The sequence below is a fragment of the Phoenix dactylifera genome, unplaced genomic scaffold (genome assembly GCF_009389715.1).
Source record: "Phoenix dactylifera cultivar Barhee BC4 unplaced genomic scaffold, palm_55x_up_171113_PBpolish2nd_filt_p 000214F, whole genome shotgun sequence".
Lineage (NCBI taxonomy): Eukaryota > Viridiplantae > Streptophyta > Magnoliopsida > Arecales > Arecaceae > Phoenix > Phoenix dactylifera.
The window spans coordinates 516,385-543,773 of NW_024067725.1; the positions used below are offsets into that span (position 1 = coordinate 516,385).

Sequence of the window (27,389 nt, forward strand, 5' to 3'; positions counted from 1 at the left end):
AGCTCTCTATATGTAGCTAGCGAACAACCGTGTCTGGCATTTGAGTGGAGTGGTTTGGACCAGAAAATATATCCCACTTTCTATATCAATTTTTTTTTAATTTAACAGATCATATTCATGTGAGAACTATATGAATGCCGCTTTTAACCTTAAAAAAAAAAAAATCGCTTTAGGGTTCGTTCTCTAGCTGCTAGGTAGTATAGAACAAGAAGGGTGATAAGTCCGCCACCGAAGCCAAGCATTTCGTAATTTGTTTTATTCTACGTGCTACGCAGCTGAATCCGTGTCACTTGACTTGTTTTCCCTCCCCTGGAATAGTTAATAAAGCTATTCCATCTCATGCATTCGAGAACTTAATACCTATTTTTGATGTTTTATCCTTATATAATTAATGTTTTACGTTTAATATCTAAGCAAAGTTAGATCATAATTAAGCCTGCGGACGTGTGCGGTAATTCGTGGTCTGAACAGAAAGTTCTCAATTAATGGCACCAAACAAGCTAGACTCGTGACCTGCTGAGGCCTATATATAGAGCTGCGTCCACCATTATAATCTCAGGCTGCATCCTCTACCTTCTCCCCAGGAGAACTTCTCCTCCCCGACGATCGTCACTATAGGGTAGGAGAATCCAATTAGCCAAGATAATACCGTCAGTGCCGACAACACCGTCCATCCATCCAGCCTCCCTATCAAGCAGACATGTCCACCAGCGTAGGATTCTTGAGCAGCATCGCCCCCTCCGCATGTCCCCTCCACGACCGCCGCTCCGGCGCTGCCCCGTGCCGCCGCCTCATCCGGTCCCGTGTCTCCTGCCACGGCAACGGTGAGGCCCGGCAGCCGCCACCGTCATCGCTGCTGATGGACCGGCGCGACGTGCTGATCGCGCTAGGCGGGCTGACCGGCGGCGCAGCAGCAGCAGGCAAGATGGCTCTGGCGGCGCCGGTCATGCCCCCGGACCTCAGCACATGCCACGACGCCAGCTCTTCGGGGCTGGGCGACAACCTCAAATGCTGCCCTCCCTATACCAGCGCCGACATCGTCGACTACACCTTCCCGGATACGCCGCTCCGGGTGCGGCGTGCCGCCCAGGAGGTGATTAAAGACAGCGACTACATGGACAAGTACAAGGAGGCCGTGAGGAAAATGAAGGAGCTGCCGGACGACCATCCCTGGAACTTCTACCAGCAGGCTCTCATTCACTGCGCATACTGCAACGAGGCCTACGATCAGGTGGGCTTCCCTACCGTCCCCGTCCAGGTCCACTACAGCTGGTTATTCCTCCCCTGGCACCGCTACTACCTCCACTTCTACGAGCGCATCCTTGGCAAGCTCATCGACGACGACACCTTCACCCTCCCCTTCTGGAACTTCGACTCCGGCGACGGCATGACGATGCCGGAGATCTTCACCGCCGACACGTCGTCACCTCTCTACAACGCCAACCGGGACACCTCCCACTACTCTCCGGCCATCCTCGACTACAAGTACAGCTACGGCAACACGGCGGGCAGCGGGGAGACGGGGAGCGCTCTGGTGCTGACCAACCTGTGCACCATGAAAAAGACGTTCAAGGAGTCCCTGCCGCTGGCGGAGCTCTTCATGGGGGACCCGCTGCGGGCCGGGCAGGAGGCTGACACTTCCAACGGGCCCGGGCAGCTGGAGAGCATCCACAATGCCGTCCACATGTGGGTGGGCACGCCAGATTCTCCGCACATTGACATGGGCGACTTCTCCACTGCCGGCAAGGACTGCATTTTCTTCAGCCTCCACTCCAACGTCGACCGCCTCTGGCACATCTACCGCACCTTCCGTGGCAACAAGACCGAGTTCAACGACCCGGACTGGCTCGACTCCACCTTCATCTTCTACGATGAGAACGAGCAGGTTGTCCGAGTCAAGGTAATTACTTAATTAACGACTTATACCACCATCTTTTCGTTTCAATTTGATATCTTCTATAAAAATATTGTTTGTAGAAATCAGTTTCATAGATCGTGGAACCATTTTGCTAACTTTTTCTTTTTAACTGCTGCAAAGATAATGCACTTTTCTTCTTCCATTGCTGTATCCGTCATAACGACGACTTATTAACCTAAAAAGATAATGCAGGGTAATTTACTGCCGATGGTTAAAGTTTGATGCTGACTTTGTTCGTACTTCTTTACTTGTCATATAAGTGCGCACATCTAGATTTCAGATCAAAGAATTGATTGACATGAATATCTTTTTTTGCAAAAAAAAAAAAAAAAAAAAAAAAACGTGGGAATCCAGGTGAGGGACTGCCTGAAGCCGAACAAGCTTAGGTACACGTACGAGGAAGTGCCGATACCATGGATGAACAAACTCAACTGCGTGAAGACCACGGAGACCAAGGAGAAGACGAAGGCGGAGCTGTCTCTGGTAAGGGTGGGAGCGTTCGGGTCGGAGCCAAGGGAGCTGTCCAAGACGGCGCTGCGAGTGATGGTGTCGAGGCCGAAGAAGAGCCGCAAGAAGGCAGAGAAGGAGGATAAGGTGGAGGTGGTGCAGATCAAGGACATCGCGGTCGACACCGATGGGCCGGCACGATTCGACGTGTACATCGCGGCGCCATACGGCGACCTGGCCGGGCCCGACTACGGGGACTTTGCGGGGACGTTTGTGAGGCTGCCGCACAAGGGGAAGGGCAAGAAGAGGAAGGGCGCCCTCAAGCTGGGGATTACCTCCCTGCTGGAAGACCTCGAAGCCGAGGACGCCGAGAAGCTGGTGGTCACGCTGGTCCCTCGAATCGGTGAGTTCACGATTGGGGGCGTTGCGATCAAGCTGCTGCAGACCGACAACCCCAGACTTGTCTAAATCATGAAATAATCTGTCGACCGATCGCTGGATTTCTTTTCGTTCCGTTGCATTGCGTGGCATTTGATCTAGGAGTGAATTGTCCTTGTCTCAGCAGTTCGCTGCTCTTTGCATGTGTCGTGACTAGTGTGTCACGAGCTGTTGTCTTCCCTGTATGAATAATACATTCACTCGATTATGCGTTGCTTGAGCTTCCTTTCTTGTGCTTGTTTCGCTTTCCTTCTTTGTATGTAATAAGCTAATTTTGTTGGAGATAACCAACACAAAAAAAATTGATTGGAAAAGATGTATTCTTAGTGGAGAACAATGAAGAAATAAGACTAGAATGTCTCTACTTGATGATAGACTTAAAATTTTATTGATTCAAGTGTTGTAATATGAAGTTACAAAGTTGAAAATTTATAAAGTAATTTTCATATGAATTTTGACCAAATTCATTCACAACTTTTTAAAGCACAAGAACTAAGTTCTTAAAACTAGGTTTATGAACCACACAATTATTATTCAACTTTGTAGACTGACTTCTTATATTTCTATAAATCTCTACATATCCCAATATAACTTTTCAATGCTCAACACATATATATTATTAAAATAATAAATAAAAGATAAAAATAAGTTTAATCCTCTGCAGTTCGCTGCTCTTCGCAGGTGTCGTGACTAGTGTGTCACAAGCTGTTGTCTTCCCTGCATGAATAATACGTTCACTCAATTATGCGTTGCTTGCGCTTCCTTTCTTGTGCTTGTTTCGCTTCCCTCCTTCCTATGTGATAAGCTAATTTAAGGCTACAATTACTCAGGACTGGAGGCCCGTACGGGACTAGGACTGTTCCGGGTCCCAGGTGGCGCGCTACTGTCCTCGGAGGAATGGGAACCCGTAGTTGAATGGGCGTTGGATTTCCTTCTTATTTAAGAAAAAAAATCATTTTAGCCGAGACGTCGGCCGACATGTCTGTACTACGAATCCACTAGCGTAAAATAAATAAAACTCCGCGTACAAACCCGCGCGCCCATCATCCTAAGCCTTTCAGATTCTTCGATTTCTAAATACTTATAAAATTAATTTTATTATTGTTAAATATTAATATCAATGCATTATAATATTAATTTAATTATGAATTTACCCTTTTCAGCCTTTCATTTCATCTGAGATAAAAAAAAGAAGAAGCAAGATCAAGGGTCATTTCCGAAATGATCTTTGCTTTTACCGCGAGAAAGCTAGGAGCCCACCCAAGAGGCAATTAAAAATAGCAAACTCACTGCATAACAGGCAAACATTTACTCTTGTAATTTTTGCCAAAAACTCGAGTTATCCAAGCCTAACCGTCTAAAGGTCGTCTTTAAACTTGGCAAAGGCTTAACCCGAGATCATATTTTTGAATTTAGTTATCATGTTAGGCATGGCAATTCTTTAGCCAAGCCCAAACTTACCTTCACTTGAATTCTTAGAGAGATACCTTTTCAAATTTTCATGAAACCGCAAAGCTCAGTTTTGATACTTTTCTTTCTTTGTGATATGAAGCGGAGAAGTGAATGAAGGCAGTGGAATAACTGTCGTTTGTTATCATCAAATTGCGGCCACCTTTCTAACCACTACCAGTCATTAGTTGGTGTTGAGGGGGATCAGCCCGGGCTCATCGCTGCTGCCCAATGCAAAGAACGAAGTTTTAACTTGGCAAATTAACTGTCTCATTTCCTCCTATCTGCCAATTCATCATCTCTCCCTGTCATATATTTTCTTTCTTTAAAAAAATTTCTATTATTTACTTGAAAACAATTTAACTATGGAGAGAATTTTAAAATAAGGACTGCAATAAGACGAGATTCGTGAAACATGGAATGATTATATATATGTCTCCTGATCTTTACCAAGCCTTACGAATTGTGTAACATCATTTATCTATGTTAATTAAAGCAAATTCAAAATGATAATGAGGGGTTTGATTGTTATTTTGCATGTTGGATTCATCATGATCGGAGTATTGACAAGCATTTTCTTGTCATTATTCTTTTTTATTTTTTATTTTTTGCTAAAAACAGTGGTATCATACATAATGTGCACGGATACAACCAAGAAGATCAAAAAGCAAAAAAAATTAAGAAGGGCATTAGGCAACTCCGCCTCGCCCACCCATATATGGCCTCTGAGTGGTTAGCAACAAAAGGAGGCCACCCAATTCACAGCCCCATTCGCTTTACGAAATATATGCTTTGCCTAAATGACCATCCCATTCCGAACTAAGGCCCAGATGTCCCTCAGCAGCGGATGGTAGTTACCGACTCTCCTGATACCTGCAGAATCCATCCAATGATCATCGCAGAGTCACCCTTCAAAAGGATCCTCCTCACGTGTAGAACACACCTGACATAACACGGTCCAGACCAGGCCACTCCAACTCCGCCCCTGGCACCGAGGTGTCAAACAACTGGCATCCCCCAGCAGCAATCACCCTTGAATCCAGGCCTCTAAAAATTAATCCAACACTAAAAATTACCTATCATGACATTTCAAAAACTATCATAAAAGTCAAAAACCATCACAATAGAATTTAGTGTTATTATTCATCGTTCATATGCTTATGAAAGCTTCAAGACGAACTAATGTTCCACCTCCACATTTCTTGATGAAAGTAGAGAAGGTAGAGTGCAACAGGCCTCAAGTTTAGAAGATGGACACAATTGATAAGAGTGAAAATGTAAGAGGTAGCTTTAACTAGCCCAAAGATTGTAAAGATGTAGCATTAGCTGAGGGCCGATTGAAAAAATGTTGACTTGCTAGTTTGGAATCCCTCAACCATACAGCAAGTCAGCAGTGCAATTTGTTTGTCATGATGTTTAATTCGTGATGAGATTTCGACTTGCTAGTTTTCACATGCTTGCTGATAAGCTGATCCATCAATCATAAGGATAGACTTAGCTGTCTTCACTATAGAATTTGTTGAAATGTGCTGTTGCTACGTATATCAACATTCAAATGTGGATATAAGTCTTTCAAACTAACCTGCTATCAAAGCCAAGGAAGCTACGTATTGCTTTAAAACTGGCCTAAGTGTAATAATCGCTCTCTATAGTTGCTTCCTTAGCTTTCTTTTATAGTGGCATGATAGCAACTACGTTGTTGTCCCATCGAAAATAGTGTGAAGATGACTATACAATATTCCACTGGGAACAACATGGTAATGACTATGCAATGTCCCATTTGTTATGCCAAAAGACTTGTTTCCACCCTTTTCATCCCATTTGGGCAAGCCAGAGAGATTGAGATCCTTAGGGAACTTGGTTGGTCAGAGCAAAAGCTATAACACTAAGCTTGCTTGGGCAAGGTCTAGATTCGCTTAAGAGCATGCCACTATTATTGATCTAGTCTAAAAGACATGGGTCAAAGAGAAAAAAAAAAAGAAAAAAGTGTTAGATGTATGCCCTAGAAGCCAATTTGGCTGACACATTGTTGATTCTAGGGACATAATTTTGTATTTGACTATTTATTATTGAATAAATAAAAGGCATCTTTTCATTCATATTGTTTATGTGTCTATGAATCGTCCAAGAAATTAATAAGATGATGATACATATTCTCAAGAGTTGAGAATTTGAGCCATGTATCATTGGTGATTAATTTCTAAATGCTCCTGATCAATGGATCATCACGAGGACAGTGATCGATCCGATCAGTGCACAGATCACCTTTCTTCTGGATGGACGAGACTTGAGTCCACAGTGTAGGGACACTGAAGTGATAGTGCAGGTGCTTGTTAGAGAACAAGGGTACTGAGCGTGACCAAGACAAGAAGTCACTTGGATGTCTATCCACTCGTCAGTGACTTGCTTGATGTTGCAGTAGTGTGACTGGTCCTTTGACCTGCGGTGCTTCGGCTACTCACAGTGAGGTTATTGTAGTTTGACTGCACACATACATGGTCTCTAGTCATATGGGTCCATGCAGTGTAGATTGGCTGCAGTAAGTTCACTGTAGGTGTAGGGTATGCACCTATAAGGAATCTATCGACCTTGATAGAAGAGGAGTGATCCTATGTGATTTGTTAGACTGAGTTCTAAGACCTTGGCCAGGGCAGTAATATAAAGTGGAAAAAGAGTTTTCCATTATCGAACTCAAGTCGAATAAATCTTGACATATGACAGACGATGGGGTTTGACGAGTTGTCCATGACCTCCGTCCTGTAGGGATCCACGATAGTAGGACTGTATCACATGTTAACTGCACCTAGAGGTTCATCATTCCATTCTGCTGGGTAGCCACTACATGCTGCTAGGTGTCACTGGTGGATGGTGGGACTCATAGGGATTATCTTGATGATCGATAAACCCTAATGAGTTGAGTTGGAATCGTTCCAACCCATTGAAAGGAGTTTTCAATGATATAGTGATAGAGATCACAATATATCTCACTACCAGTCAGAATAGAACCTATGGGGTCACACACACTAGAAGTATTGACCGATCCGATGGTTGAAATCGTGATTAGGAATCACAAAGAAATCAATTTGATTGATAGAAGTTGAAGAAGTGAACAAAGGGAATTAATTAATTAGACTTAAACACAAATCCTACTTCGGGTGGGATTCCTAGAGTCCTAATTGGATTAGGGCTGGGAATCCTAGTTGGAGTAGGACTGGAATTCCTACTTAGAATAGGATTCCTACAATCCTAATGAGATTAGGAATTTTGAATTAAAATTGGATTCCTACTTGGAGTAGGATTCCTAGAAATCCTAATTGGATTAGGACTTCGGATTCAAATAAGAGTCCTAATTGGATTAGGACTAAAAATAAATACATCCTAATTAGATTAGGATTCTTTAAGTCTAAATTAATTATTAATCTAATGAATCAACATGACTCCTAATAGGATTAGGATTGAAGAGTTCAATTGAGTCATGATTCATTCAAGTCCTAATTGGATTAGGACTAGCGTAGATTGAACCAAATTTGGCTAATCCTAATTGGATTGGGATTAAACCATGAGAGAGGCACCTAATCCTCTTTGGAAGAGGATTAGGTTAACCAAGTAAGAGGGACATCAGCCCCTCTCACTTGGCTAGGGCGACATGAAGAAGCTAGGGCCGGCGCCCCCCCCTTCTTAGGCAAGTTGTCATTGGAACTCCTAAAAGTTAGGAGCTCCAATCCCTTTATAAGGAGGACCAGGGGCCGGCGCCCTAAAGCAATTGAATCCTCTTCTCCTTGCTGCCGCCACCCTCTCCCAACTCCCTGGTTCAGCCGCCAACAAGAAGGAAAAAGAAGAGAGCCTTGTCCGCCTCCTCTTCCTCCAATCCTTCTTCCAACGCGGGGAAAAGAAAGAAGGCTGCAGAAGCTGTGTTCTTCTTCCTTGAGTTCCTTCTTCCTCTTCCTCCTCTCAAGCACAATCAAGGGTTGATTGAAAGAGAGGAGATCAGCCATCAAAAGAAGTCTTTGCAAGGGAGCTAGCACCCCGGGAAGACAAGAAAGCTTTGATCGGTTCTCTACTTCGTGTGGATACCCGTAAAGGCCGGACGTTTGAACGGCTTCAAACGAACCCTCTTCCAAAACCACGAATTCAGATTTGCGGTGATCATCTACCCGCGCAAGGTGAAGATTTGATCTTCCTATTAGTTTTAAAAGTTTTAATTCTTACCTAATTACGAAAGGTCTCGAAACAACGTTCATGCGATGAACGTCGATCCCGTGCATGCCGATTCCGCTGCCATCTGAAAAATTTTTGAAATATCAGCGGCATGGGCGGGTTCCCAACAGTGGTATCAGAGCCTAGGCTTCGTAGATTAAGGTAAGAATTAAATATCTAAAGGCTTATTAGATCTGAAAATTGAATGATCATGCATGCTGAAAAATTCTGCATGCAGATTTTTCAGAGGTGCTGATTTTTTGCATGCTGATTTTTATGTGATAAAAAGATGATTCTAAATGCATTGTTAATGGGATTACAAAGTTTAGAATCATGATTAGCATGATCAGCGACCTATGTCATGATACAATCAGTTAGTTTTCAGATCTGAAAATTATAATTGTTGCATACGGTGATGATCATAGGATTCAACCCCTTTTGGTATCAAATGTAATGACCTGCGATGTGATCTGCGATGTCATGTAATTTTTCAGATGCTTGCATGCATCTTATTTGATGTTTTGAGAGGCCTGCGTGCCTCCTAAAAGGAGATGTAATTTATTTTTATTTTATTTTACATCTGGTTGTATTTCTGTGATGTGATGTACATCAACGATCAAGTTGAAGCAAAGGCATGAGATGAAAGGTGATCCAAGCGGTTGATGGCGATGGGATCAAGGGTTGATCAAGGATCGAATCAAGGAGGCTTGGAACCAATTCAAGAGTTGAAGACCACTTGATCGATTGATGTGCATGTGCTTGTAATACGACCTAATTAGAATCCATGATCATCACCTAGTTAAAGTTTTGCTTTAATTTGATGCTGCGATTATAACTGCCTGTGATGTGCCGTTTGCATGTGATGTAAATGCGAGTCGGGTAGATAGGTTTACATGTGATGTAGCAAACCCAATTGAGACCTAAATCAAAACCTCCTCAATCAAGTCGAGAGTGAACCGACATGAGCAAGTCATATTAGATTAATTGATCTAATTGGTGTCTAGGAAAGCATGAAAGGTGGTTACTTAATTAGGACCTTACTCTCTGAGTAAGGGGAGCCTCCCACCTGCTTACCTGGCCAATTGTTCGATTACCTCTTATGAAGGGCTCAAGTTGCAAACACTAAGACCTGATTAACCAATATTAAGTCAATAGGTCTTCCACTGTAGTAGAGCTGCTAAGGCCTTTCTGATGTTGATTTGTCTCGGCTGGACACAGTGGTCAAGTTGCATCGGGGGGCTGAACCTCTCTATAGACATGAGATGTTGTAGGGTAAAGGTGGGGTTGGGCACCAATAACTGTTAGGTGAGGACCCAATGACGACTTTATTCCTACGGTTATACGGTGGGTCTGACTTAACTAAGAAATGGGACCAATAACTGTTAGGTGAGGTCTTCATGGCTTAGAGACCAAGTTACACTGCAACATGCTTGAGAAGCATTGTTCAAGAGTTGTACACTCATCCATCTATGTGTCACCAATAACTGTTAGGTGAGGTGGCATATAAATCGGTGGGACCGCAGTACCCACTAGAAATCCTAGTCGTGTGGGATTTCCGTTTTCCTACCAGGGGAGTGTGAGGGATTCGAGAAAATAGTGGGAGTTACATTTGTTCTAAAAGACCTTAGAACAGATTAGGATCAAGTACAAAAGTCTAACTAGAATCTTTACTCTCTGCAGATACAATGTCAGCTTCAAACCCTTTGACTCGTATTCTTGAGACCAACCGATTGACCGGAACCAATTACAAGGACTGGCTTAGGAATCTCAAAATTATTTTGAGCTGTGAGAAAATAGGCTATATACTCGATTCTGATATCCCCACACTACCAGCACGTCCTACTGATGTTCAGCGTGAGATGCATAAAAAGTGGTTGGATGATGACATTAGAGTAAAATGCTATATGATGGCATCTATGTCTAATGAACTCCAATGCCAGCATGAAAATATGAAGACTGCTAGGAAAATACTGGCACACCTGCAAGAGTTGTATGGTGAGCAGAGTCGCACAGCTCGTTTTGAAGTGTCCAAGAGGCTCTTTAAAGCGAAGATGCGCGAGGGGCAGTCTGTCCATGATCACGGTCTGACCATGATCAAGGACCTAGAGGAGCTTGAGAAGCTCGGTATGGACATGCACAAGGAATTACAAGTGGATTTGATCCTACAGTCACTTCCTGATTCATTTGGTCAGTTTATAGTAAACTACCACATGAATAAGATTGAATGCACTAAGACTGAACTCATAAACATGTTGGTAACTGCTGAGGAAGCCTTGAAAGGTTCAATGGGCAATGTCCTTGCTGCTGAGTTGACTTCTGGTTCCAAGAGAAAGTCTACTTGGAAGAAAAAGAAGCCTGCTAAGAAGCAGAAGAAAGACAAGAAGCCCAAGAAGGAAGTTCAAAAGAAAAAGGCTAACGACAAAGGAAAATGTTTCCACTGCAATGTCGAAGGCCACTGGAAGAGAAACTGTCCTTCATACCTCGAGAGCCTGAAGAACAAGAAAGGTGACACACCTTCGGAAGGTATAGACTTGCTCATAATTAAAACTAATCTAACGGTTTCTTCTACTTCTAGTTGGGTTATAGATTCTGGTTCTAGTGCTCATTTGTGCACTACCATGCAGGGTCTAAAGGAAAGTAGAAGGCTGGCGGAAGGTGCGGTAACCCTTCGGGTTGGCAACGGGGCAAAAGTTGCTGCTGTGGCTGTGGGCACCTACCATCTGCGACTACCGTCTGGATTTAGTTTAATACTTAGAGACTGCTATTATGTACCTGTTGCTAGCAGAAATTTGATTTCTGTTTCATGTCTAGCACAGGAAGGTCATGTTTTTACATTTGACAAAGACTGCTGTTCTATTTATTTGAGAAATAAAATAGTCGCACGTGGTTTCATGATTGACAGTCTCTATCATTTACATATGGATGTATCTGTGAATGTTACCGAGCAAGAAGTGAGTGCCAAAGGATCCAAAAGATCCAGAGATGAGATAAACCAAAGATATTTGTGGCACCTCAGGCTTGGCCATATTGGAGAGGACAGAATGAACAAAATGGATAAAGATGGGCTTTTAGGCTCATTGACTTCCGAGTCATATCCAGTTTGCGAGTCCTGTCTTCAAGGAAAAATGGCAAGACTGCCCTTTGTGGGACATGGGGAGAGGACCACTGAATTACTTGCCCTAGTACATACAGATGTATGTGGCCCATTCGATGTGCTAGCCAGGGGACGTTATTCTTACTTCATTACCTTTACCGATGATTATTCGCGGTATGGGTATGTGTATCTTATGAGACACAAGTCTGAGTCTTTTGAAAAGTTCAAAGAGTTTAAGAATGAAGTAGAAAAACAAACTGGAAAACCTCTTAAGGCTCTTCGATCAGATCGAGGAGGAGAATACCTTAGTGGGAAATTCCGGGACTATCTCAAAGAAAACGGCATAGTCTCACAATGGACACCTCCGGGTACACCTCAACTCAACGGGGTGTCAGAGAGGAGGAATCGGACCCTATTGGATATGGTCAGGTCCATGATGAGCTTCACTGATTTACCTATGTTCCTTTGGGGAGATGCCTTACTCACAGCGATTTATTTATTGAATAAAGTTCCCTCTAAATCCGTTCCTACCACACCGTATGAGATATGGCATGGTAAGAAACCAAGTCTGGGTCATCTCAAGATTTGGGGATGTCCGGCCCACGTCAAGAGACTACAGGCGGACAAGTTAGAGGCTAGGACCATAAGTGCTCGTTTTATAGGATATCCTAAAGAGTCATTAGGATACAATTTTTACGTCTCAGAGGATCACAATGTATTTGTGAGCCGTCATGCCATCTTCTTGGAAAATCAGTTTATCCTTGATAGAGGCAGTGGGAGGAAAATTGAGCTTGAAGAGAAAGTCTCTGAAAAGCAACGAGTCATGGATCCTATTGAATCCATTCATACAGAGCCAGTACACGATGTCCCTCGACCACCTCGTAGATCTAGTAGGGTCTCCCATCCTCCCAATAGATACTTAGGTATACTAGAAGAGGATACCGAGGAAATGTTCCTAGTGGGAGATAGGGATCACATACAGGACCCCAAAACCTACAACGAGGCGATATCTGATATCGATTCCGAGAAATGGCTGGAAGCTATGAAGTCAGAGTTAGACTCCATGCATTCCAACCAAGTCTGGACCTTAGTAGACCCACCAGAAGGTATTGTACCTATTGGATGCAAATGGATCTACAAAAGGAAGATAGGTTCGGATGGAGAGGTAGAGACCTATAAGGCAAGGCTTGTGGCGAAAGGGTATAGTCAGCGCGAAGGCATTGACTATCAGGAGACCTTTTCACCTGTAGCCATGCTAAAATCCATCTGAACATTGCTTGCCATTGCAGCATTTCATGATTATGAAATCTGGCAGATGGATGTGAAAACTGCTTTCCTGAATGGATATCTTGATGAAGATATCTATATGGAACAGCCAGTTGGGTTTCACTTCCAGTGATGGAGATCACAAGGTCTGCAAGCTGCAAAGGTCCATCTATGGACTCAAGCAAGCATCTCAGAGTTGGAACACTCGTTTCGATGACGCAATCAAAACGTTTGATTTCATCAAAAATGAAGAGGAACCGTGTGTTTACAAAAGGTTAGTGGGAGTGCTGTCGTTTTTCTCGTACTGTACGTAGATGACATTCTCCTGATTGGGAATGATATTCCCATGCTAACCTCGGTCAAGGTCTGGTTGTCAAAAGAATTCTCCATGAAAGACCTTGGGGAAGCATCCTATATTTTGGGAATAAAGGTCTATAGAGATAGATCTAAAAGGATGCTTGGCCTTTCACAGAAAATGTACATAGAGGAGGTGCTGAAGAGGTTCAGCATGGAAAACTCCAAGAGGTGTCTCTTACCCCTAAGACATGGAATTCATCTCTCCAAGAAGATGTGCCCCAACACATCTGAAGAGATTCAACGCATGAGCAAGATTCCCTATGCATCGGCAATAGGAAGCCTCATGTATGCCATGCTGTGTACACGACCTGATACAGCTCTTACTGTGAGTGTCACAAGCAGATATCAGTCGGATCCAGGCAAGAAGCACTGGATAGCTGTGAAGAACAGTCTTAAGTACTTGAGAAGAACTAAGGACATGTTCTTGGTCTTTGGGAGAAGATCAGAGTTGAAGGTAGAAGGATGCACACATATTGATGATAGAAAGTCTACATCAGAATATGTGCAATTGTGATTCAGTAAATTGGAAGAGTTCCAAACAACCGATCATTATAGATTCTATCTTAGAAGCTGAATGTTAAGCCGTATCTAAGGGTGCAGTGGAAACCTTCTGATTAAAAGTTAATTGCAGAGTTAGGTGTAATGTCATTAGATGCCATAATACTTTACTGCGATAACATTGGCACCATAGCACTAGCTATGGAGCCATGGTCTCATCAGAAGTCCAAGCACATAGAGCAGCGCTTCCATTTCATACGCGACTATGATGTAGAGGTGCAGAGAGTAGACTCCGCGGATAACGTGGCAGACCCGTTCACTAAGCAGCTGAGTCAGCAAAAGACTGAAGCCCACCTTGAGAAGATGGGCCTAAGATATATGACCAATTGGCTTTAGTGCAAGTGGGAGATTGTTAGATGTATGCCCTAGAAGCCAATTTGGCTGACACATTGTTAATTCTAGGGACATAATTTTGTACTTGACTATTTATTATTGAATAAATAAAAGGCATCTTTTCATTCATATTGTTTATGTGTCTATGAATCGTCCAAGAAATTAATAAGATGATGATACATATTCTCAAGAGTTGAGAATTTGAGCCATGTATCATTGGTGATTAATTTCTAAATGCTCCTGATCAATGGATCATCACGAGGACGGTGATCGATCCGATCAGTGCACAGATCACCTTCCTTCTGGATGGACGAGACTTGAGTCCACAGTGTAGGGACACTGAAGTGATAGTGCAGGTGCTTGTTAGAGAACAAGGGTACTGAGCGTGATCAAGACAAGAAGTCACTTGGATGTCTATCCACTCGTCAGTGACTTGCTTGATGTTGCAGTAGTGTGACTGGTCCTTTGACCTGCGGTGCTTCGGCTACTCACAGTGAGGTTATTGTAGTTTGACTGCACACATACATGGTCTCTAGCCATATGGGTCCATGCAGTGTAGATTGGCTGCAGTAAGTTCACTGTAGGAGTAGGGTATGCACCTATAAGGAATCTATCGACCTTGATAGAAGAGGAGTGATCCTATGTGATTTGTTAGACTGAGTTCTAAGACCTTGGCCAGGGCAGTAATATAAAGTGGAAAAAGAGTTTTCCATTATCGAACTCAAGTCGAATAAATCTTGACATATGACAGACGATGGGGTTTGACGAGTTGTCCATGACCTCCGTCCTGTAGGGATCCACGATAGTAGGACTGTATCACATGTTAACTGCACCTAGAGGTTCATCATTCCATTCTGCTGGGTAGCCACTACATGCTGCTAGGTGTCACTGGTGGATGGTGGGACTCATAGGGATTATCTTGATGATCGATAAACCCTAATGAGTTGAGTTGGAATCGTTCCAACCCATTGAAAGGAGTTTTCAATGATATAGTGATAGAGATCACAATATATCTCACTACCAGTCAGAATAGAACCTATGGGGTCACACACACTAGAAGTATTGACCGATCCGATGGTTGAAATCGTGATTAGGAATCACAAAGAAATCAATTTGATTGATAGAAGTTGAAGAAGTGAACAAAGGGAATTAATTAATTAGACTTAAACACAAATCCTACTTCGGGTGGGATTCCTAGAGTCCTAATTGGATTAGGGCTGGGAATCCTAGTTGGAGTAGGACTGGAATTCCTACTTAGAATAGGATTCCTACAATCCTAATGAGATTAGGAATTTTGAATTAAAATTGGATTCCTACTTGGAGTAGGATTCCTAGAAATCCTAATTGGATTAGGACTTCGGATTCAAATAAGAGTCCTAATTGGATTAGGACTAAAAATAAATACATCCTAATTAGATTAGGATTCTTTAAGTCTAAATTAATTATTAATCTAATGAATCAACATGACTCCTAATAGGATTAGGATTGAAGAGTTCAATTGAGTCATGATTCATTCAAGTCCTAATTGGATTAGGACTAGCGTAGATTGAACCAAATTTGGCTAATCCTAATTGGATTGGGATTAAACCATGAGAGAGGCACCTAATCCTCTTTGGAAGAGGATTAGGTTAACCAAGTAAGAGGGACATCAGCCCCTCTCACTTGGCTAGGGCGACATGAAGAAGCTAGGGCCAGCGCCCCCCCCTTCTTAGGCAAGTTGTCATTGGAACTCCTAAAAGTTAGGAGCTCCAATCCCTTTATAAGGAGGACCAGGGGCCGGCGCCCTAAAGCAATTGAATCCTCTTCTCCTTGCTGCCGCCACCCTCTCCCAACTCCCTGGTTCAGCCGCCAACAAGAAGGAAAAAGAAGAGAGCCTTGTCCGCCTCCTCTTCCTCCAATCCTTCTTCCAACGCGGGGAAAAGAAAGAAGGCTGCAGAAGCTGTGTTCTTCTTCCTTGAGTTCCTTCTTCCTCTTCCTCCTCTCAAGCACAATCAAGGGTTGATTGAAAGAGAGGAGATCAGCCATCAAAAGAAGTCTTTGCAAGGGAGCTAGCACCCCGGGAAGACAAGAAAGCTTTGATCGGTTCTCTACTTCGTGTGGATACCCGTAGAGGCCGGACGTTTGAACGGCTTCAAACGAACCCTCTTCCAAAACCACGAATTCAGATTTGCGGTGATCATCTACCCGCGCAAGGTGAAGATTTGATCTTCCTATTAGTTTTAAAAGTTTTAATTCTTACCTAATTACGAAAGGTCTCGAAACAACGTTCATGCGATGAACGTCGATCCCGTGCATGCCGATTCCGCTGCCATCTGAAAAATTTTTGAAATATCAGCGGCATGGGCGGGTTCCCAACAAAAAGGATGGCTATAGAGTTACAAAAACCCTGGAGAAACTATTGTCAACGGCTCTTTAGAGTGAGAAACTCTGAGGAGAGAGAAAGGCTTGCTCGTGCTAACGGTCTCCTTCGCCGGCGGTGCTCGGCGGAAGGGGAGCTCTGCTGTCTCCGGGTGCTCCCGTGAATCCAGGTTCTGTCTAACACCCTGTGCACAAGGGATCGCTGGTTTCTTCTTTTTGCAGGGAACCCAATAGATCCGACGAAGGGGAAGATGCCGATGGTGGGGTCGACGGGCTCGGTCGGAGAGCCGACGTCGGGGGCGACGGCGGCGGAAGCAGCCTCGACGAAGCAGACTGCGGCGTCGTCGACGAGGTCGTGGGTGGAGGTAATAGCTTAAGGAACAGGTACGTCTAAGGGGAAGGGCAGGAAAGGGGACCGACCGGGTGGCTGGACGCGGCCTGGGCCCTGGGTCACCCATCGGCTGATGGAGGCGGAGGTGGCTCGGTTGAGCCATCACTTTCCGTCGGTCTTCGAGCTCCCGGAGGAGCTCATCGAGGCTGCCAGCCGGGAGTGGGAGGGAGTAGCACTGGTCGGTCGGAGCCTCGGTCGGCGAGTGCCGGTCAAGTGGGTGGCCAAGGATGTGGCTGCTCGGCTGAAGAAATAGGGGAGGTGGTGGCGGTCACCCTCGCCGAAGACCACTTCGTGCTGCGGTTCCGGTTGCCGGAGGTCTGGGATCGTGCCCTGTTGGAGGGGCCCTGGGTGGTGGCAGGGCAACTGCTAGCCTTGGAACCGTGGGCGCCGGACTTCCTACCTAGGGAGACTCCGGTCAAGACCGTAGTGGTCTGGCTTCGGCTACCTGGGCTCCCCCCGAAATATTGGTCGACTTTGACCATTCTGGACATCGCGGCCAAGGCAGGAAGGCCAATGGCGGTGGACGGTGTCACCAAGGGGCGACGAGCCATGGGCTTCGCTCGTGTTAAGGTGGCTATCGACGCATCCGAACCTCTCCTCCCAGGGATACGAATACTCGGGAGGACGAAGGCTATCTGACAGTCTTTCGTCTTCGAAAGCATCCCAGATCTCTGCGTTCGGTGTGGAAGAATCGGGCATCTCGGGCCAGTGTGCCGGTCTGGGGCTTCGGCTCCGACCAGAGTGAGTTCACTCGAGGAGGAGGTCTCCGGCCCGATTTATGGCCCGTGGTTAGTGACCTCCCATGCCCGGCAGCCGCGGGAGAAAGGGTCGCCGGAGTTGGGGAAGGCGACCGAGCCCTCCGCCGGGTTGCCCCCATCTCGGCCTACTCCGCCAGTTGCTTCGCCCAGCCCTCCGGTGTCCCCACCGGACCTTGAGGGTTGGCAAAAGCCCACCAAGGTGGCCCGCCACCACTCCTCGCCGGTGGTGGCGGTCTTGGCCTTCGACGGGCGAGAGGAGGGCTTCCGAGTCGACACGGTCGGCGACCTGCTCGTGGGACGCGTCGACTCGGTGCCCACGGCGGATGAGATCGGGCTGTCTGGGTCTCGGGCGGGCTCGTCGGATCAGGCCCGAGTATTGGGGCGGCGGGCCAGGCCGAAGTTAAGCCCAAGAAGCGGCCCAGAAATTCTGGGCTGCAAATGGAAGTGGGCCGCTCCCTGGGCCGGGGTCGGGCGGGCCTGATAGTCAACTTTAAAGACCACGCAATAGCACGTATCTAGTAGGATAGTGATTACGGGTATCGATCTACAAGGATTGGGGTATAGTTGTTTTCTTAAAAATAAAAATATTTAAAAGGATGAATTTGTGAAGAAAAACTAAACTAAGCAATTTAATAAAAGAAAATGCAATTAAAGGGATATCAGTTTAGGAGAACCTAGGGTAAGGAATTCACCACTAACATCGGAATAAGGATTAATTATATTTTTAATTTATTCTTGGATTATTATGCAAATTAGCTACAAGCCTAATAAGCATTCGAATAAAATTCTCACAAAAATAATTTAGGCATAATCCATCTTCAGTTGGCATGAAATGTCTACCCTAATTTAAGGTGGCAGCACATCGCATCTTCCCTAAGCATGGACTATCTTATTTTTACTTCAACGATCATGAAGAACAGTTGTACGAACATCATACTTAAAATCACAGAAATTAAATATGATTCAAAAGAAGATATTCATTAAAAACAATAAGTCCATACAACTCCAAGAATATAAAATAAAATATAAAATCCGTCTTCTTTTGTTAGGGCTGCATCCAGCCTTAGAGAGGAGATCAACCTTCCATGCAGTGGTGGATGGCAGCAGCAGCACAGCAACAGGCTTCCATCACGATCGGCTTCCTCTGCCTCAGTCTTTCATTTTTTTTTCTTTCTTTTGAGAAGGCATTCCCAAAAAGACCCAAACTCTTCTCTCTCCTTTTATTTTTTTCTTCTTCCCGTGGGAGCTTGTGGGATTCCGCCTCTGAGAAAATCTTGATGGGGATCAGTCCCCGGTGGGGAAGAGGGAATGCCCCCCCCGGTGGGGAAAGAGGAATGCCCACTCTGATCAGAAGTCCTCCCTTATATAGGCAGCCCATCTCTCTCTCTTGCTTGTAGCTGCTCCGAATGGGTGGATAAGGCATGAGTTGATCCGGTCGTTTGAAAGAGGCTGAGCTGGGAGATGAAGCTCGATCAAATGATTCGGGAGGATGAGGATGAATATGGAGACGTGGGATTTTGGATTCTGAACGGGATCTGGGACGGCTGGGAGCTGATCCGGAAGGGCCTTGAATCGCGGACGACTTCTAGTTTGTAGGGAAGATGGGTTGCTCTGTTTTGAGGTTGGGAAGCTAGATCAATGCATGGGTCTAATCCGCACGCGGCTGGGAATGGGATAAGGACGATTACTAACGGGATAAAGGCTGAGAAGAAATGAGATGAGCCGTTGCTGCTGATCCGCGGATGCTTTGGGCTTGGTTGGGAATGAACACTGGAAACAGGGGATAAGCTTGGATTCGGCTGGCAGTTTAGATGAAGCTTGCTTGGAAGCTTGGGAACGACTGGCCATGGGATAAGGATGTGATCCATTCTAGAGTTAATCCGAATGGGATATGAGGAAGAAATTTGGGATTAATCCGGCAGAAGGTTGGCTTGATTTGCGAACGGGATGAGGATGCAGGGGATTCGGAGAAGAAAATGATGAGCTGGGAGATGAGTGGATCATGGACGATAACGGGGAACGGATGCCCGGTAGAATCGCGGAATGGCTTGCGGATGAGGTTGATCCGGAACAGGGGAGTTGATTCATAGATGAGGAAGCGAATCAGATACGAATGACTTTGAGTTTGATTTTCGGTTGGCTGGGATCAATCCTGAATGCTGGGCTGGTTCGGGTGAAGTGGATGATGAACGGAATGAAGAGGATGGATTTTTAAAACGGGGGAGATTCTATTTGTGGACGTGATCCGTGGAGGTTTTTGGAAATGAAGATACGGAAGGGAAGAAGTTGGATGTGCTGGGTTTTTAGAGTTTATCCGTGGGAGATGATCGGGATGTAAGAATACGCTCGAGATGCTCATCCGGCTCTGATGAAGATGGGGATGCTGTTCCGAAAGATGAGATTCCGCTGGGATTTTGTGGAAGTCTTTGGATGGAAGACACGTACGGTGCTTGGATGCGAAACAGGGGTTATGTTTGGGTGTGGGAAGATGTTGGGAACGAGCTTTATTTTGAGTGACCCAATTCTATTCGTGGACTCGAACGACATGCATACAAGCTGAGGATTGATCCACGAGTGTGACGTGGGAGGAAAGGAAATTGGAACATGGACAAGAGACTAATCCACACGTGGGCGACATGGAGGCTGATGGGACTAATCCGTGAACGGAATATGGTAGAGTTTGATTGGACCTGCACACATTAGACTCAATCAGTAAATAAATAAGTAAAACTCGAATTACCTTTAATAATTTATTAAAATGCAATGATGAAGGTAACACATTTTTTTAGTTAAATTTATAAAATATGTGTATTAAAATAATAATAAGTGCTATGAAAAAGAGGATAATTTATGTATTATTTAGCACTTATCACACCCCCAAACCTACATTTTGCTAGTCCTCGAGCAAAATAAAAAAAAAACTAACTCACTTTCGCAGGAATCGCGATTGCATTTTCCGTATGCAATAAGGCTTTAAACCCCTAGGTGGCCCTAGTGGACGAGTTTTGTCTCGTGAGGGTTTCCGGCTCAGATACCCACAAACTGCTGTCGAAAGAATTTATTTTATTATTTTATAAAATCTAATTTCAAATGCATTAATGCCAAGAATTTCAAAAGCACACAAAGTTTTAATTTCTAAGTCAGCCCAAATCCTAAGTCAGTATGCAACTTGAGTTGAAGTCATTAAGTTTCTGTTAGGGAGTTGTAAGGCTAATTTATACTTGGGTGCTCGATGATATCTGGACCATACACAAGCTAAGACTTTAGATCTCCAAAATACTGCTAAAGCTAGTAGTTTCCAAGAATTGGTCAGATAAGACCTATTCGCTGATTCAAAATCATCCTATCTTGCAGGATTTCGAGAGTTGTGGATGTTTACTTTAATACCTCATGGGCTTTATCTGTAATATTCCAGTTTACTCGAATTTTTACAATGATGGCTTTCACACTATCGTCTTTTTCAAGGTCAATATTATTTTTTCTTTCTCTTTTTTTTATATATTATTTTTTTATTTTGTTTATTTATTTTGTATTTATAAAAAAATTATGCACTTTTACTCTTGTAATGATTCCTCCGTGTAGTGAGCATTCAGTCAACAACTCCCACACCAGATGGCATAAGGTGTTGGGCATCAAGACTCCCCTACGGACCTATGCTCGGGTTCATCATACAAGCCCACTGACCTTTGACAATAGGTAGCCCTTTTTGATGTACCTGACTAAATTCACCTCTTTTTTTTATATAAATAAATATGGGATAATAGTGAATTAGATAGGTATGATTCATCAGGACTCAAGGTTGCTACCAGACTTAACAACATATTGTTGAACCTAACCCTTAGAAGTATAGGCCATGTGTGTTGTGAAATTCCAAAGTAAAAATTATCTTACAACTCACTAAAAGGACTTTTAATGAAAAGAACTCAAATTGACTTACTCCTGACTAGTTAATGGGACATTGTCCGGGGAGCTTGGGGTTTGCCGGTTCGCGGTGATGCCATGCAGAGGATTTCACGCAAATTGGAGTTGACTAAGCGACGGCTACGTCGTTGGAACCATGAGATAGTGGGCGACATTTTCAGAAAGCTGGAGGAAGTAGAGGCCGCGATTGTTGACCTCCAAAGATGAGAAGATCAGGTGGGTGCACTCCCTGATGCGGCAACATAAAATATTCTGAAGACAAAAATCTAGAATTCAGTGGATCAGGGCGACCGGAACACTAGTTTCTTTCACCGATCCACGGTTATCAGAAGGCAGAGGAATATGATTTGTTCCTTGCGGGATGAGCAGGGCCACAGGATTGAGGATGATTCGACGATCAGCCATATCCTACTCGACTTCTTTCGTTCTCGCTGGACGGAGGATAGTGGGCCCGTTGCCGTTGGTCAGCTCCCGAGAGCTGATTCCCAAATCGGTGCAGCTGAGAATGCTCTGTTGGTTCGACCAGTGACGGAGGGGGAGGTGCGAGCGGCGATCTGGGCTCTGGGGGAGGATAGGGCCCCGAGTCCAGATGGCTTCCCTCCATTCTTTTTTCGGAGATACTGGGGCATTGTCCGGATTGTAGTGGTGGAAGCAGTCTTGTGTTTCTTCAGTCGGGCAGGGATGCCTGACGACTGGAAGGCCACATTTATCACGCTGATACCAAAGCGCCAGGACGCGTCCGAGCCAAGTCACTTTAGACGGATCAGTTTGTGCACTAATTTATACAAAGTTGTGGCAAGAATCCTGATGGATCGCATGAAGCCCTTTCTCTCTGGCATTATCTGTCAAGAGCAAGGTGCTTTTGTGGGAGGTAGGAGTATTTCCGATAACGTTATGGTGGCCCAAGAGATGATGTGGGATCTTCGACGGGCCTCGAAGCGACGAAGCCTGATGGCTATCAAGCTGGATATGGAGCGAGCTTACGATAGAATCAGGTGGAGTTTTCTTAGGCTAGCCTTGGTGAGTCTGGGTTTCCATGATACTTGGATTGGTTGGGTTATGGGGTGTGTCCGGGGTCCGAGATTTTCTATCTTGGTCAACGGCTCACCGTCCCCTTTCTTTAGATCTACTATGGGGCTTCGGCAGGGTTGCCCGTTATCCCCGTACCTGTTCATCATTTGTTCTAATGTCCTGTCTCGATCATTGCGGGCTGCGTGCACTGCCAGAGAGCTGGAGGCTTACGCCCCGCTTCAGGGGCCCAGCCGATATCACATTTACTCTTTGCCGATGACTGCCTCCTCCTGACGCGTGCTTGCATAGCAGATGCTCAGGCTATCAGGCAAGTTTTGGCCACCTACTGTGAGGATATAGTGTTATTTTGATGATTAACAAGCAATTATCTAGAGTATGTTATAAGTTAAATTGATACTTCATTTATAAGACTATTACTCTCAGGATATTTGTATAAATTGATATAGATACATTTCATTGTTTATTTGAATGAATCTAACCTTGAGATGCAGCAAAGTGTGGATTGAGTCGACCCAAAGGATGATTGGGTCGACCCCGGCACATCAAGAAATCATTTGGCACACTTCTGCAAAAATGGCACAGATGAACAGTGAGTTGGGTCGACCTAAGGAAAGCATGAGTCGACCCAAACATCAAGATCCTCAAAACAAGACAGAACAATGGTTCTCTGGATTCACTGAGAGGGTCGACCCAAGAAGTAGTTGAGTCGACCCAAGCTTGAGTCGACCCAAACCCTGAGAGGGTCGACCCAAAGGCAAGACAGAAAAGAAGACAGAAAATGGTTCTCTGTAATTACTGAGAGGGTCGACCCAAGAAGAAGTTGAGTCGACCCAAGTGAACTTTGAGTCGACCCAAAGAATGGTTGGGTCGACCCAAGGGAAGGAAGGCTGAATTTCAAGTTTCTGTGTTTTCTGAGAGAATCGACCCAAGGAATGTTTGAGTCGACCCAAGTGAAAGTTGGGTCGACCCAAGGACTGGTTGAGCCGACCCAAACACGGGCTGAAGCATAACGGCTAGTTCTGCAGATGTACTTTTTGTCCTTCCCAAAGTCAGTAACGGCTAGTTTTTGAATTCTAACCATTGGGGCTTGTTCAATGGATGTAGGAGACTATTTAAAGTGGCACTATTCATCAGATAGAACAACTTTTTGAAAGCAATATCAAAGAGTACACAAGAAAACAAAAGTGCCCTAATCTTCTTCATCCAAGTGCTTCATTCAAGAATCAAAGAAAGGGGTTGAGCAGATTCAAAGAGTCATCAAGAGCTCCATCCTCCCTTGTAGAGTGAAGCATTCTTGACAAAGAAGAGAGAAGCCACTTCAAAGCGATAAATATTTTCTATACTCTTCTTTGTAGTTTATATTGTTTCATTTGCTCATTTAGGAGTTTAAATCTTCCTTCTTTATTTGTTAAACAACTTGTAAAGGTTGGTTGGTGATCCCGGAAAACCAACGGAGTAGGTTGATTGGTGAACCCGGAAAACCAATTGTAAAGGTTCGTTGGTGAGCCCGTAAAACCAACAAAGGTTTTTGGTGAACCCAGAAAACCAAAGTATAAAGGTTCGTTGGTGAGCCCGTAAAACCAACAAAGGTTTTTGGATTGTGAGCCCGGAAAACAATCCAACTGTAATTCGCGAGATTATAGTGAATTTCCAAGGGGTCGCTTGGGGAGTGGACGTAGGTGCTAAGGAGAGCACCGAACCACTATACTTTGTGTTGTTTGTGTTGTGATTTGCTTTAGCTTACTAACCATCCATTTGACTTGAGTAAGATAGTTTAAATTTAAAAAGAAACCAATTCACCCCCCCTCCCCTCTTGGCTTGTCACCTTGGGCAACAAGTGGTATCAGAGCGAGGTGCTCTAATAGTACTCATTGATCTCACAATCAAGAGTTAAAGATCATGACAACCCAAGTGGGATGTTCTATGAGTGAGGGGCAATCCACAAATAGACCACCTCTATTTAATGGCACAAACTACACATATTGGAAAGCTAGAATGAGGATATTCATTCAAGCTTCAGACTATGAACTATGGCAAATCATCACTAGAGGACCTCACACACCCACACTTAACATAGAGGGCACTATCATACCCAAACCAGAAATGGATTGGAATAAAAGTGATAGAAGATTAGCACAGTTAAATGCAAAAGCTATAAATATACTTTACTGCTCATTAGATGTAAATGAATTTAATAGAATATCTACTTGTACTACTGCCAAAGAAATTTGGGACAGACTTGAGGTCACACATGAAGGGACCAATCAAGTTAAGGAGTCAAAGATAAACATATTAGTACACAAGTATGAATTGTTTAAAATGGAATCTACTGAGTCCATAACTGATATGTTTACTCGTTTTACTGATATTATAAATGGGCTTAAGAGTTTAGGAAAGTCTTACTCTAACTCTGATTTGGTGCGAAAAATTCTCAGGTCTCTACCAAGGAATTGGGAGGCCAAGGTAATCGCTATTCAAGAAGCAAAGGACCTCAACACACTGCAGTTAGAGGAGCTTCTAGGATCACTCATGACCCATGAGTTGACAATGAGGCAAAATTCAGAAGATGAGGTCAAGAGAAGAAAGCCCATTGCCCTAAAGACTACCACCCCTAAACAACTAACTGAATCAGAAGATTCAGATGATGATGAAGAAATCGATGAAGAAGGGATGGCTGTGCTTGGGAGAAAATTCAGAAAATTTATGAGAGGTAAGAATAGGTTCCATAAAAAGAAACCCTTCCTTAAAGGTAACTCAAGCAAAGAAAAGGGTAAGGACAAAGAAAAAAAAAAGAAACTTCCATTTGCTATGAGTGTAACAAACCCGGGCATTATAAGATAGATTGCCCAGATTTGAAGTGGATGGCAAGAAAGTTGAAAAAGAAGAATTTCATGGCTGAATGGAGTGAAAGTGAGGAATCAAGTTCGGAGGAGGAAGATCATCAAGAGACGGCCCAAATGTGTCATATGGCCAATGACGATGAGGTAGATACTGAACTTGACTGTGATTTTACTGTTGATGAATTACATGATGCGTTCTTAGAACTCATGGAAGAACATAAGAAACTAATTAATAGAAATAAAGTTCTAAAAGAAGAAAATCAATCTCTTATTAAGGACAAGTTAAAACTGTCTCATACCTGTGAAACCTTGAGTAGGAAACTTACAAATGAAACCAAGGATCTAATTGCTGAAAATATCAAGCTAAAAGAAGATGCTGAAAAATATAAATCCTTGGTAGATAAATTTACACTTAGTTCTACCAAATTAAATATGATTCTTGATAGCCAAAAAGCTGTATATGATAAGGCTGGTTTAGGATATAGAACAAATAGGAAACAAAAATTCTTAAAGAACATTTTTGTAAAAGCTAAAAGTGAAAATATTACTTGTTATTGCTGCAATAAGTTAGAACATAGAGCATATGAATGTAACTTTAGAAAGTCCAGTCAAAACAAATCAAGTTATAATCAAAAGATTAACTTCAAGAAAGTTTGGGTTCCAAAAGGAACATGGAGTACTAACCCTAAAGGACCCAACTTAGTTTGGGTACCTAAAGTTTCTTCTTGATCTTGATTGCAGGTCTGTCTTACAGCTGATAAAGTGGAAAAACGATGGTATCTAGATAGCGGTTGTTCAAAACACATGACCGGTGACGTAGATCAATTTGTCACCTTGGAATCAAAGAAAGGTGGAGTAGTAACCTATGGAGACAATGGTAAAGGGCATATCATTGGAAAGGATAAAATTTTCATTGCTCCATCTATTTTTATAGAAAATGTCTTATTAGTTAAGGGTTTGAAACATAACCTTCTTAGTATAAGTCAATTTTGTGATAAAGGGTTTAAAGTTACATTTGAAGCATCTGTATGCATAATCACTAATCCTAAAGATAATAGCATTGTACTTGTAGGACAAAGGCAAAGAAATATTTACTTAGTAGATCTTCATGAGTTAGGCAGGAAAAATGGTTTATGCTTAATTACTAATGAAGAAAAGAAAAATGAAACTAGTTGGCTTTGGCATCGAAGATTAGGACATGCTAGTATGGAATTAATATCAAAACTAGTTAAGAAGGAATTAATAAAAGATGTGCCAAAATTGATCTTTGAAAAGGATAAAATATGTGGACCATGTTCATTGGGAAAACAAACTAAATCATCTTTCAAATCGAAGAATGTAGTATCAACAACTAGACCATTTGAACTCATACACATGGATTTATTTGGACCTACTAGAACTACAAGTCTAGGAGGGAAGAAGCATGGACTAGTTATTGTTGATGATTTTTCAAGGTATACATGGGTTTCATTTTTGGCACATAAGAATGAAGCATTTTCAGAATTTTTGAAACTATATAATAATATCATAAATGAAAAGAAACTCACCTTAGTAGCAATTCGAAGTGATCATGGTACGGAATTTGAAAATCAACACTTTGAAGAATTTTGCACTAAAAATGGAATATCACATCAATTTTCAGCACCTAGAACGCCTCAACAAAATGGGATTGTTGAAAGGAAAAATAGGACATTGGCAGAAATGGCACGCACAATGTTGTGTGAGTCAAATCTTCCAAAGTACTTCTGGGCTGAAGCTATAAACATTGCTTGCCATATTCTAAATCGAGTTTTAATACGACCTATAACCAAGAAAACTCCTTATGAACTCTGGAAGAATAAGAAACCAACTGCTAAATATCTTAAAGTTTTTGGATGTAGATGTTTCATCTTAAACAATGGCAAGGAGGATCTAAGTAAATTTGATGCCAAGTCAGATGAAGGTATCTTCTTAGGATACTCCACATCTAGCAGGGCATACAGAGTATTCAATAAAAGAACCTTAGTAGTGGAAGAGTCAGTCAATATTATAT

General features: G+C 43.5%; 1 protein-coding gene across 1 annotated transcript; it reads left to right on the plus strand.

Annotated features, from left to right (window-relative positions):
• Window positions 1-546: 546 nt before the first annotated feature.
• LOC103721490 (polyphenol oxidase, chloroplastic-like) lies at window positions 547-3,028 on the plus strand. The gene is made up of 2 exons (XM_008811731.3): window positions 547-1,900; window positions 2,273-3,028. Exons 1-2 carry the CDS (start codon window positions 701-703, stop codon window positions 2,831-2,833), a joined length of 1,761 nt encoding a protein of 586 aa, XP_008809953.3. The 5' UTR covers window positions 547-700; the 3' UTR covers window positions 2,834-3,028.
• Window positions 3,029-27,389: the final 24,361 nt, after the last annotated feature.